Genomic DNA, 13,820 nt, shown 5'->3' on the forward strand with positions numbered 1-13,820 from the left:
TTGGCTGTTTACCTGCAAAAATCCAAAAATGCCCCTAAACATATATGTTTCCAATAGAAGTGATTCTAGGACTAGCCTAGGTTATTGTGAAATGGTCCAAGACGCACTATCGTATGAATATATATATTTTGGGCAAATGTCCCCCGGGGTACATAAGTTGAAATTGATGCCAAAAACTTTTTTACAGCAATACGTATTGCATGCGAATTTTCAGAGCAGAGACAGACAATATTCGATCACACATGGCACAACCTGTATCACAAGATACCTAAAAGGTTGCGGACATTTCAATTCACTATTTTTCGATGAAACAAAAAAGCGACTGAGAAAACTTAGGGGACACCCCGGGGGCAGTTGCCCTAAATATTTTTATTCATTCATTAATGCGTTTTTGACCATTTCGCAATAACCTAACCCAGTCTTACAATCAATTGTATTCGAAACATACATGTTTTGAAGCTTTTTTAGATTTTAGCAGGGAAGCAGCCGAAGCACTTTCCTCGAATTTATGCCCATGTTCCATAAACCTAAACATGAGAAAAACAGAACACTTCAAAACGAAATGATTCGGAACAGTGAACTTTAAAGAGGTTTAGCTTGTATGCACGCGGCTGCAAATAGTTTTGACACGTCTGCAGTAGGCAAGAAATAAATTTCTCGCAGCAAGATATAACAATGCCGAACTGTAGACGAAATATATATATCAGAAACAAAATAACGACAAAAAGCACTTACTTGAAGAAGTGATTAAAGAATAGCGTAAAGGCATTATGACGTAACGAGAAAAAAACTTACAAACCAGATTTATTTGTGGTTTGTGTCGATTTGAACCTGGCCACGTTTAAATACCTGAAGAATTATTGTTGAAGGAACTTTCTAAGTTTTGTTTGTTTCAATATCAGCAAAACATGTCGAAAGTTTTTGGGATTCTGATAATCGCAATCTTTCTACAAGCAGCATCACCTCAAAGTCACAACTCTGCGCCAATGGTGAGTTTGAACAAAAGTTGATTTAATCTTTTCAAAACGCAAATCCGAAAACTATCTGTACATTCTCGCCTCGAGCATGTTTGAGGTTTGAGCAAAGGTTCTATTTGCAACCACCAACAGCAGACCAGGAAGCGCACCGCAGATCTACAACAACAAGGAACAGACCGTGGTTTGTTACTCAAACGGATTTATGCCCATCACCAATGTTCACCCCGTTAGGAAAATATTAGCATCGTCAGCATTGTGAACGGTTTTGTGCAGTCGTTACCTAGTGTCGCGCCGAATACGGAAGTGTGCGCTATATTTGGTTAAGGCTGATTCCCACTGGCTAACGATACGACAACAATTGGGAAATACCCGCGCCTCGCCCGATTTCGCAAACCGTATCTGATACGACGCTGCGACGGCGCATGCACACTGGTACGATTGTACGTTGCGCAATTGCTTTGGTGTGTTTTATATGTAGTTCCAGTAAAGTTAAAAGTTCGCGTGCAAACCTTCTTCAAAGCATCTGGTTTATAGAGAAATAATTGATAGAGCTCCAAAACCACAATGTTGCTGCTTTCAAAATTTATTCACGCTTCCAAAACACATGATCAACAACATGAAACAATTGTAAATAGCTTGCTGCTATTATTTTCACAAAACTTAATTTGTTGTTTTTTGAATATGTGGGTCCTTCCAGAACATGCTTTATGTGAAAAACAACCCAATTACAAGCCTAGTAAGTAGGTCACCTCATTACCAACTGCTTGAAAATACAATCTGTTGTTTTTTCTCTTCTGTAAACAATAAATTTGTCAATTTTATTAAGAACTAAAGGTGTTACTAGCAATACATATAAATATCTGACAATATTAAGTGCTTAAGCATCAAGTACAATCTAAATTATGGGTATTCTGCCAGCAATCACTGTTCCATAAAATAATTTATCTTTTTGAATGTATATATTTTTTTTAATTTATTTATTACTGACAAACCACAAAAAGCTACTAACAGTACAATATTAAACATTATGTAACTTGAGCAAAACTGTATTCACATTCTGTGTCAAAAATTTTATCACAGGTATATGCAATGGACAGTCAAATTCCTGATCCTAGTAATAGTGAATGGCTGTAGCAAAAGCATTTTTTGATAAACTACTGTTGCCACATGCTAACATCTTGTACATATTCACTCTTACATATATTTGGTCCTGTAGCGACATAATATGTTGTAAAGATGTACCGTCGCGGGTTGATTTGGTTTCAGTGCTTGTTACCTTTTTCTTGCGATTCTCTCACGTGTCATGTGTCACGCCATGTTCGCATCATTCGATTTACTTCGAATAAAGAGCAAGCACGCCACATTTTGGTGACCCCGAGCGTCAAGAAACGATATTTCTTGGACAATGCAGGATCAAGAAGAAGTACCACACACTGCTATTTGTTTGAAACTACCCACGTTCTGGACTGAACAACCCCGAGTGTGGTTTCAACAAACCGAAGCACAAGTAACGCTACGCAAAATATCTTGCGATAGAACGCAGTATTATTATGTGGTGTCAGCATTGGACCAACTAACAGCAAGCCGTCTTTTGGATCTACTTGAAAGTCCGCCTGAGCAGAACAAATACGCAGCAATCAAGGAACGCTTGCTTAGAACATTTGGACTTACGGAGTATGAAAGAGCTGCACGATTGCTTAACATTACCGAGCTTGGAGACCGATCACCATCGCAGCTCATGGATGAAATGTTGTCCCTGATGGCCGGTCATAAGCCATGTTTTTTTGTTTCACTACATTTTTCTTCGAACCTTGCCAGAAGAAATTCGGCTCGTGTTGACAAAAGAGACGTTGGTCGAACCAAGGCAATTAGCACAACGTGCCGACGTACTTTGGAAGGCAAGAAACAGCGAGCAATTTTTCGTTTCAAAAGTCCGCAAGCGTGAGATGCCTTCAGCAAGACCTGCGCAGCAATCACGTAAGAACGGTTTCTGTTTTTTTCACCAACGCTTTGGCGACCGTGCCCTTAAATACCAGCAACCTTGTGCTTATCAGGAAAACTTAAAGGCCGGCCGTTGTTAACTGCAGCAGCGGCCAGCACAAGAACTTGTTTTTTCTATGGGACCGTAATTCACAACAAAAATTTTTGGTCGACACTGGAGCAGAAGTTAGCGTTTATCCGGCCTCCAGTAGGGAACGCTTGCGTCAATGCAACGACTTCAAGCTTATTGCCGCTAATGGGAGCGCCATTAAAACAGTTGGAACAAAAACAATTTCGCTCGATTTAGTAGCCGGCAAGTTTTCTTGGAAGTTTGTTTTAGCCCACGTGCCCAGGCCGCTTCTCGGAGCAGATTTCCTGCGCGCAAATTCCTTGCTTGTCGACCTGAGGCACAAATGCTTGTTAAACGCTCGTTCCTTTGCAAGTGCACCACTTCATTGTACCAATTACTCACCAATGCAACTCAACGCACTTTCGACAAGCAACAACATTTACCCACAATTGCTAACGCAGTTTCCTTCCATAACTACTCCCAAGTTCTCCGCAGCAACGCCAAAACATCAGGTAGAACACTATATTCCAACTGACGGTCCACCAGTTCACGCAAAAGCACGACGCTTGTCGCCAGAAAAATTGCAAATAGCAAAACGCGAGTTTTCTAAAATGTTGCAAGTGGGTATTATTCGCAGATCTTCCAGTCCATGGGCATCACCATGACATATGGTGCCGAAATCCTCCGGTGATTGGCGACCGTGTGGCGATTATCGCCGTCTGAATGCTGCCACAATACCAGACCGTTACAACATACCGCACATTCAGGACTTTAGTTCAAGGCTTGATGGAGCAAAAGTGTTTTCAAAAATTGATTTGGTGCGCGGATACCACCAGGTGCCAGTTGCTAAAACCGACATTCCAAAGACAGCCGTCATCACCCCCTTTGGTTTATTTGAGCCTTTTGGATTAAAGAACGCTGCTCAAGCTTTTCAAAGACTTATGGATTCTGTTTGTCAATCATTGGATTTTACCTTTGTTTACCTAGATGATATACTGGTTGCGAGTTCCTCGTTAAAGGTTCACCGCACACATCTCAAACAACTATTTCAACGACTTGCAGACAATGGCCTTGTCCTTAACGTGAATAAATGCGTTTTCGGAAAAACGCAAATTGATTTTCTGGGACATCGAATTGATTGCAACGGAGCTCAGCCACTTCCTGACAAAGTTTCAGAAATAATAATTAAAAACTTTCATTTGTAGTTTGATCACACATGAATCATCACAAAATTGTTGTAAATATCATAAAAAATGAGGAAATTTTTCAGAAATGAGGAAATGCAGAAGTAGTACCATATGCTGGGAGCTTGATTTTTCAGGTCTCGCTTCGGAAAAATAGGCTGATTGGCTGCGAAGCCTGTGAAAATTATGATCGTCTCTAAGAGCATTTTTAGGACATTCTTATAATTTTCGGCATAGAGCGTTAAAGAAGACATATGCATTTAGGCTCCACCGGGGCAGAATGGTCTACATAGGTCAGATGGTCGCAAAGGGAATAAAGGAGATTCGGTTTCAAGATCAATCATCACAAACCTTAAACGTGAGAAATCTTGACGTGAAAACTTCGTTGAAATCAAACCTTTTTTGTTTTATTCAGGTCGTGTAAGAAACCTGGAGTTGGGTAAGTCGTAAAGAAATTGCATGATGGCAATTCTTACCATTGTTTGTGGACAGAAATTGCATAAAAAACATTTTGAAAAACATGTATATCTAAGCCTTGCATTAAGGACCAAATGCATTTACTAAGCATACAAAAAATGCACACATTTTTTTCTGCATGTGGGAAGTAATCTTTTAAAAAATCTCACGATCGATGCGAATAATTAGACAGACAAAGAGAAAATTTTACAGATGAGCATTGGACTGGAAGTTTTACTGCAACAAACGGATATCGCTACAAGATCGTAACTCACAGACCTGGCTACGAACATGGGAGATTGAAATGCTTAAACATGGGTGGACGGGTTGCTTCCGTTGGAATGAGAATTGAGCCTGTCTACAGGTTTCTACTTGTAAAATAACGTAAACATTCATTGAACATGCTGACGGTAGTGAACAATATTTCGACCTAATATATACGTCGTCAGTGCATCTGGTGACTGTGGCACTGGATTAGCCGGTAAACCAGCCACGGACAGATTCTTACACTTTGTGGTGGTGTACGATCCGTTCCTCATAACTAGGTGGTGAATAACAGAGACGAACTAAGTGAAGGGCACAATGGCTAAACTAAACTATACTTGTGAAAAAAAACATAATATATCGGCGAGCTGCAGACAGTGTGTGTACACGCACTGTTTTTGACCTGTAAACTATGTTTGGCAAACAGTAATGCTAAAGGATCGGGTGTAATCCAAATCATATAAACAAACATTAAATTTCAATAAACAGTAAGTCTTATATAATTGGCGACTCGATATTAAAATAAAAGGCGATATTTTCCGCGTTAAATAAATTTGTTATCAAGAAGATAAAAAAATAAAACCCTTTAAAAGGAAATAAAAATAACTCATCGTTCATTTTAGGAGTGTGATTGCCCACTACGGGAGTCAACTTGACTTTACGGCCATTGGTCTAACTGACATCATAACTGAAGGAAGTTTTGTGTGGGAGGATGGGATTCCACTTCTAGGATTTACAAACTGGTATAGAGGTGAACCGAACAGTCAAGGAAATGAAGATTGTGTTATTCTGGATGATAACGCATGGCATGATTATGGTTGTTCACTTATTTCTAAGACTCTTTGTGAACTTGTGTAGTTGTAAATAGTTTAACGAATCGCTGCTACCATTGTAAAAGAAATTTTATAACATTAGAGTAATCGAAATATAAATAAATACGGGCTTAGCTTTGATTAACAACTTTGATACAAACTTTAAAATGAGTTGATTTGTGAACTGTGGTGTTATTAAATTTTGAACAATGATTGTTTTTTTAAAGTGACATTCAAAATAACTGTTGCCTATAGTTGCTTTTGCATTGTATAGTATCTCTTAAACCGACCGAGTAATTGGACTGCTTTTCCTATATATTTTGAACTGAATGTGCTATTAATTACATTGGGGTGTCGTTCTTATAGCTTGTGTAAGTTACTAACCTTTATATTTCATTGACCAACAAATAACAGAGTTGGTCTTCACGCAATTATTAAGCTTGTACATCATTGGTGCCACTCTGCACAATCTGCATAAAACCATTAATTAAGATCCATTTTTACTGATAATACGCAATGTTCGAATAAAGGGTCAGCTAGAGCATTTTCCCAGCCAGAATGTATATAAATGAGAGATGAAACTATCTTAAAACCACAAAAAGCTCTTCTGCGATTTATAAGTTAGTTTAACGAGAATCACGATGTCTAAAAACACACGAAACCATATTAAACCGCCTGAAATCTTTGTTTTTCATTTCATTTATGCTCATTTAAATGCAAAATTGATCGTCGCACATCACTAATACTTTTCACCATGAAACTAACCTTAAAATAAACAAAAAGCAGGATATTTTCCAAGTGTTTTCACCAAATTATCAACGACCTACTGACCAACTGACCAATAACCCCAAAATCACTTCAAAACTGTATGAAATCAGGTAGATGTATTTACATAATTCACACATTCATCGACTGTCATTAAATGTTTGATCTTTTCGAAAACCGGTCGTTTCAAAAACAGTTTCAAGAAGACACGTTTTTTGCAACACCGTGATCAGAATTGAACCGAAGTTATGTCGTAGTGTCATTGTACTTTACTGCCCACTAGCGGATGCTAGTTTTAATAAATATATCCGCATATTTCGTCAAAGATCTTGCAGAGTAAAAAATATTCGATTTGCAAGAAAAAAAAAATTGGCTAAACTTAACGTTGATGTACCTACGTTTCGGAAGCGTTATTGTGCTGCAAATAAACACGTATCATGCAAAGATTTTTCATGAGTGATAGTTGCTTATCACGTAACTGAGGTGAAACAATAATATAAATATTGTCAAGTTTTGCGTCACAGAGCTGTTTCTGTACAAAGAACGCAAATAATTTGCCCCAAGGCCAACGTCTGCCCTCGCCCTGAACTTTAAGCACCGGCATACAATCATTCTAACCTTGGGATATTTTACAAACGTTCGTGCTCTGCGTCATTCAAATAACACTGGATGTTTTCACAGAAAGCAAACCAGAAAATTCTGCTCACCTAATCTACATCCTTGCCAATAAGCAAAACAAATTCTTATTTTATTGTCTATTTTCTTAAATTGACTGGAAATATTAATCACTCACAGAAGTTTATTATTTTAACCTGCTTCAATGTTGTATATCGAAGAACAATTAACTGCATTTTGGAAAGGGGCGATTTCTACCTTTTCGTGATATAATGATAGCGATTTTAGGGCACCGGTGCTAGATATCCATGTTTTGCGCCAGTAAACGTACATAAGTGATATAAACGCAAACAATCGACAACCTTTTTCCACCCTATTTCCAAGACCTGTCAGAAAGTGTACAAATTACGTATTGAGCACAAATGCGATAGCACTGTTCAAACACTATTTATCTTGTGTTTCATCATTGCTGTTTCAGGCTGAAAACCATTCAAGCATCTTTGGACAAGCAGCACGACCTCTTGCGGTTAATCGTTCAGAAAATGGAAATCCGCTCGGAAGCGGAAGACCAAGATGAGGGCACCACTCCGTCACGTTACGGCTCACCTCCAGGAATTTATTCAGCGCTTCCCGGACATTCGGGAAGTAAATTGATGGCGTTGAGGGCCTTAAAATCACTAAAACCATGAGACATTTGTAATGATATTGGGGTCTAAATTTTGTACAGAATTCTTTGCACTAAATTCGTTTCGTGTTGTGTAAAACATGTGTTTTACACTTTTGCCTAAATATCGTCTGTTTTCTGTCATAAATTGTGATAATTAACTTGATTTGTTCGTGACCTCATCTCATCCCTAAAACCACCTCAAATTCTCCCACTTTGTGGTAATTTTCCAAAATATGTATTGTGCCAGTTTCAAAGGACGATTTTTCTGTATTGACCGCCAAATAGTTTGTGTTCCATGATTGGACGTACGTCACTTTTTGTCAACTATTATTGAAATGTGTTGTATTTCACTGTAACCACTCCTTCTCTTATTCAACACCCTTTCTTTGTTCGGTGCCTTCATTTCTTTACCTATCTCAGTTAATCTGACAATGTCTATTTTATGCCATCTTTAAGCAGTTACAAATGCAAAGAAATAACCTTCGAACCATGAATAGCCATTTTACTTGTGATTAATTGACGATGTTTCTTGTCACCAATAAATGTTGTTTTTGTGACACTATCTTTTCAGCTGGAATAGCGCCTTTATAATAATTCGCTTTTTATAATCTTGGTCTATCCCTATCCAGGAAAATTTAATTGGGATGACAATATTGAATACTTAACATCTTACAACGCAAGAAGTGCTTTTCGCTTAGCAAGGCAGGATCGCAGGTCCTTTGTATTTGGCGATCTCGACTCTCGCAGTTCGTTTACAAGGTTCACTGGCATTTCAAAACCATTGCAGTCGCGTGCATAGAAGCAAGACCTCTTTAAAGTTCATTGTTCCGATTCATTTCATTTTTAAATGTTCTGTTTTTACTTAGTTTAGGTTTGATGTAACTGGGCATAAATTCGAGGAAACCGCTTTGGCTGTTTACCTGCAAAAATCCAAAAATGCCCCTAAATATATATGTTTGCAATAGAATTGATTCTAGGACTAGCCTAGGTTATTGTGAAATGGTCCAAGACGCACTATCGTATGAATATATATATTTTGGGCAAATGTCCCCCGGGGTACATTAGTCGAAATTGTTGCCCAAAACTTTTTTACAGCAGTACGTATTGCATGTGAGTTTTCAGAGCAGAGACAGGCAAAATTTGATCAAAGATGACACAACTTGTATGACAAGATACTTAAAAGGTTGCGGACATTTCAATTCACTATTTTTCGATGAAACAAAAAAGCGAATGAGTAAACTTAGGGGACACCCCGGGGGCATTTGCCCTAAATATTTTTATTCATTCATTAAATGCGTTTTGGACCATTTTGCAATAACCTAGCCCAGTCTTAGAATCAATTCTATTGCAAACATACATGTTTTGGAGCATTTTTAGATTTTAGCAGGCAAGCAGCCGATGCGCTTTCCTCGAATTTATGTCCATGTTCATGAGAAAAACAGAACACTTCAAAACGAAATGATTCGGAACAGTGAACTTTAAGAGGTTTAGCTTGTATGCACGCGGCTGCAAATAGTTTTGACACGTCTGCAGTAGGCAAGAAATAAATTACTCGCAGCAAGATATAACGATGCCGAACTGTAGACGAAATGTATTTATCAGAAACAAAATAACGACAAAAAGCACTTACTTGAAGAAGTGATTAAAGAATAGCGTAAAGGCATTATGACGTAACGAGAAAAAAACTTACAAACCAGATTTATTTGTGGTTTGTGTCGATTTGAATCTGGCCACGTTTAAATACCTGAAGAATTATTGTTAAAGGAACTTTCTAAGTTTTGTTTGTTTCAATATCAGCAAAACATGTCGAAAGTTTTTGGGATTCTGATAATCGCAATCTTTCTACAAGCAGCATCACCTCAAAGTCACAACTCTGCGCCAATGGTGAGTTTGAACAAAAGTTGACTTAATCTTTTCAAAACGCAAATCCGAAAACTATCTGTACATTCTCGTCCCGAGCTTGTTTGAGGTTTGAGCAAAGGTTCTATTTGCAACCACCAACAGCAGACCCGGTAGCGCACCGCAGATCTACAACAACAAGGAACAGGCCGTGGTTTGTTACTCAAACGGATTTATGCCCATCACCAATGTTCACCCCGTTAGGAAAATATTAGCAGCGTCAGCATTGTGAATAGTTTTGTGCAGTCGTTACCTAGTGTCGCGCCGAATACGGAAGTGTGCGCTATATTTGGTTAAGGCTGATTCCCACTGGCTAACGATACGACAACAATTGGGAAATACCCGCGCCTCGCCCGATTTCGCAAACCGTCTCTGATACGACGCTGTGACGGCGCATGCACACTGGTACGATTGTACGTTGCGCAAGTGCTTCGGTGTATTTTATATGTAGTTCCAGTAAAGTTAAAAGTTCGCGTGCAAACCTTCTTCAAAGCATCTGGTTTATAGAGAAATAATTGATAGAGCTCCAAAACCACAATGTTGCTGCATTCAAAATACCTTAGACATACAAATTCTACATCGTCTCTAAGACAATGCAGAAGTAGTACCATATGCTGGGAGCTTGATTTTTCAGGTCTCGCTTCGGAAAAATGGGCTGATTGGCTGCGAAGCCTGTGAACCTTATGATCGTCTCTAAGAGCATTTTTTAGGACATTCTCATAATTTTCGGCATAGAGCGTTAAAGAAGACATATGCATTTAGGGTCCACCGTGGCAGAATGGTCGACATGGGTCAGATGGTCGCAAAGGGAATAAAGGAGATTCGGTTTCAAGATCAATCATCGCAAACCTTATACGTGAGAAATCTTGACGTGAAAACTTCGTTGAAATCAAACCTTTTTTGTTTTATTCAGGTCGTATAAGAAACCTGGAGTCGGGTAAGTCGTAAAGAAGTTGCATGATGGCAATTCTTACCATTGTTTGTGGACAGAAATTGCATAAAAAAACATTTTGAAAAACATGAATATCAAAGCCTAGCATTAAGGACCAAATGCATTTACTAAGCATACAAAAAAGCACACATTTTTTTCTGCATGTGGAAAGATAATCTTTTAAAAAATCTCACGATCGATGCGAATAATTAGGCAGACAAAGAGAAAATTTTACAGATGAGCATTGGACTGGAAGTTTTACTGCAACAAACGGATATCGCTACAAGATCGTAACTCACAGACCTGGCTACGAACATGGGAGATTGAAATGCTTAAAAATGGGTGGACGGGTTGCTTCCGTTGGGATGAGAAATGAGGATGCCTGCAGGTTTCTTCTTGTGAAATAACGTTAACATTCATTGAACTGCTGACGGTAGCAATATTTCGACCTAATATATACGTCGTCAGTGCATCTGGTGACTGTGGCACTGGATTAGCTGGTAAACCAGCCACGGACAGATTCTTACACTTTGTGGTGGTGTACGATCCGTTCCTCATAACTAGGTGGTGAATAACAGAGACGAACTAAGTGAAGGGCACAATGGCTAAACTAAACTATACTTGCGCAAAAAAACATAATATATTGGCGAGCTGCAGACAGTGTGTGTACACGCACTGTTTTCGACCTGTAAACTATGTTTTGCAAACAATAATGCTAAAGGATCGGGTGTCACCAAAATCATATAAACAAACATTAAATTTTAATAAACAGTAAGTCTTATATAATTGGCGATTCGATATTAAAATAAAAGGCGATATTTTCCGCATTAAATAAATTTGTTATCAAGAAGCTAAAAAAATAAAACCATTTAAAAGTAAATAAAAATAACTCATCGTTCATTTTAGGAGTGTGATTGCCCACTACGGGAGTCAACTTGACTTTACGGCCATTGGTCTAACTGACGTCATAAATGAAGGAAGTTTTGTGTGGGAGGATGGGATTCCACTTAGTCTAGGATGGACAAACTGGTATAGAGGTGAACCGAACAGTCAAGGAAATGAAGATTGTGTTATTCTGGATGATAACGCTTGGCATGAATATGGTTGTTCACTTATTTCTAAGACTCTTTGTGAACTTGCGTCGTTGTAAATATTTGAACGAATCGCTGCTACCATTGTAAAAGAAATTTTATAACATGAGAGTAATGGAAATGTAAATCAATACGGGCTTAACTACGTTGATACAAACTTCAAAATGAGTTGATTTGTGAAACTGTGGTGTTTGCATTGTATAGTATTTCTTAAACCGACCGAGTAATTGAGCTGCTTTTTCTATATATTTTGAACTGACAGTGCTATTAATTTCATTCGGATGTCGTTCTTATAGCTTGTGTAAGTTACTAACCTTTATATTTCATTGACCAACAAATAACAGAGTGGGTCTTCACGCAATTAGTAAGCTTGTATATCGTTGGTGCCGCTCTACACAATATGCATAAAACCATTAATGAAAATCCACTTTTGCTGATAATACACAATGTCCGACTAAAGGGTCAAATGCACTCCAAAGGGTCAGCTAGAGCATTTGCCCAGTCAGAATGTATATGGATGAGAGATGGACCTATCTTGAAACCACAAAAAGCTCTTCTGCGATTTATAAGTTAGTTTAACGAGAATCACGATGTCTAAAAACACATGAAACCATATTAAACCGCCTAATATCAACATTTTTCATAGTTCATTTATGCTCATTTAACGACAAAGTTGATCGTCGCACATCACTAATACTTTCCACCACGAAACTTACTTTAAAATAAACAAAAAGCAGTTTATTTTGCATCCGTTTTAACCAAATTATCAACGACCTATTGACCAACTGACAAATAACCCAAAAATCACTCCAAAACTGGCAAAAACACGCTTGAAATCGCCTTAGCAACCCACAATGCGCCTGTGCGTGCTTATTCAACCGTAATATTGACAAATTTTCGAAACGGAAGTAGTTCCTTTACTGGCTTCTTGTCTTATGCATACATAGCTACATTAGGTAACAGTACTTTCCAAGTTTCATACCATTGGTTGTTTGTATACACTGCGGGAATCAAAGTTGAAAAGTTTTTCCAGTTGTAAATATGTTCGATTTGAGACAAATTGCACAAAAAGGTGTAGACGAAGCTTATGCAAAAGCTGTCACAAAAAATAAAATTACAACTAATATTTTCCATCAACATTTTTCAATGTTTAGGCAACATCCGTTTCGCGATAACATACATAAGCTTGACATTGAAGCGGCAATTTTCTGATAGCAGAACCATATGAATCACCCTTCACGAGTTTTGCGATAACAACACATTACGATATCAAGATCAAAGTTATGCTTTAAGTCAGCGGTGCACAACCTTTTTACTACTGCCGGCCGCAACACACACACCACTGTGTGCTAACGGCCGCCACTGAATATACTGCTTTTTCAACGATATACCCCTGATAATTACGACAAGTTGACGTGAGCATTATTTGAAAGGAATGGAAATGATTCCATACCTGAAAAATGTGCACTATTTATTATTTACATTTGCCAAATTACGTATATTACAATGTAATGAAATGTCGAATTATTCAATGACTACCTTGTCCTTGCAAGCTAGGTTCACGTCTCCATCACAAAATAATCCACTTCCCATTTGGGATTAAACGCCCTTTTCTCTTGTTTCAACAACCTTTTGCGTTTCAGCGACATGACTGAGTGATTGCACTGTTTAGCTTTACGACAACTGTACATGCGTACATTACAATTCACCGATATGCTATTGATGTTTTATGACGTCACCATCCCTATTGTTGCGCTTTGTCTCGATTGCGGTGGCTGCACCAGTTACTACTCGCTACAGAGAACGAATGTGTATGACGCGGAAAAGGAAATGGGCCTAATTAAAAGCTTAACTCTTGAGACCGCTTGAAAAACAAGTTTCATAAGCAACGACGGCCGCCAATGCATATATTTTGATATAAATGTGCACGGCCGCGAAAAATAGCGTCCGCGGCAGCATGCGGCCGTACGGCCGCAGGTTGTACACCGCTGCTTTAAGTGATAGTTTCTGGTGTTACTTCGTCATCCAAAACTTTCATTCACAAATTTTAAACATTAAAGCAATAATGTTCTCTTAAGAATATCTTGGAGTTTGTTACGCCAACTCAGC

At 38.4% G+C, this 13,820-nt stretch overlaps 2 protein-coding genes across 2 annotated transcripts; both read left to right on the plus strand.

Moving 5' to 3' along the window:
• Positions 1–872: 872 nt before the first annotated feature.
• LOC145909146 (collectin-10-like) lies at positions 873–6,843 on the plus strand. The gene is made up of 5 exons (XM_082996463.1): positions 873–989; positions 4,476–4,569; positions 4,627–4,650; positions 4,881–5,031; positions 5,555–6,843. Exons 1-5 carry the CDS (start codon positions 909–911, stop codon positions 5,787–5,789), a joined length of 585 nt encoding a protein of 194 aa, XP_082852589.1. The 5' UTR covers positions 873–908; the 3' UTR covers positions 5,790–6,843.
• Positions 6,844–9,548: 2,705 nt separating this feature from the next.
• Positions 9,549–12,133, plus strand: LOC145909145 (collectin-10-like). The gene is made up of 5 exons (XM_082996462.1): positions 9,549–9,674; positions 10,452–10,545; positions 10,603–10,626; positions 10,858–11,008; positions 11,527–12,133. The coding sequence occupies exons 1-5, from the start codon at positions 9,594–9,596 to the stop codon at positions 11,768–11,770; spliced, it is 594 nt and encodes a 197-aa protein (XP_082852588.1). The 5' UTR covers positions 9,549–9,593; the 3' UTR covers positions 11,771–12,133.
• Positions 12,134–13,820: the final 1,687 nt, after the last annotated feature.

Source organism: Ascidia mentula, chromosome 7, assembly GCF_947561715.1.
Source record: "Ascidia mentula chromosome 7, kaAscMent1.1, whole genome shotgun sequence".
NCBI lineage: Eukaryota > Metazoa > Chordata > Ascidiacea > Phlebobranchia > Ascidiidae > Ascidia > Ascidia mentula.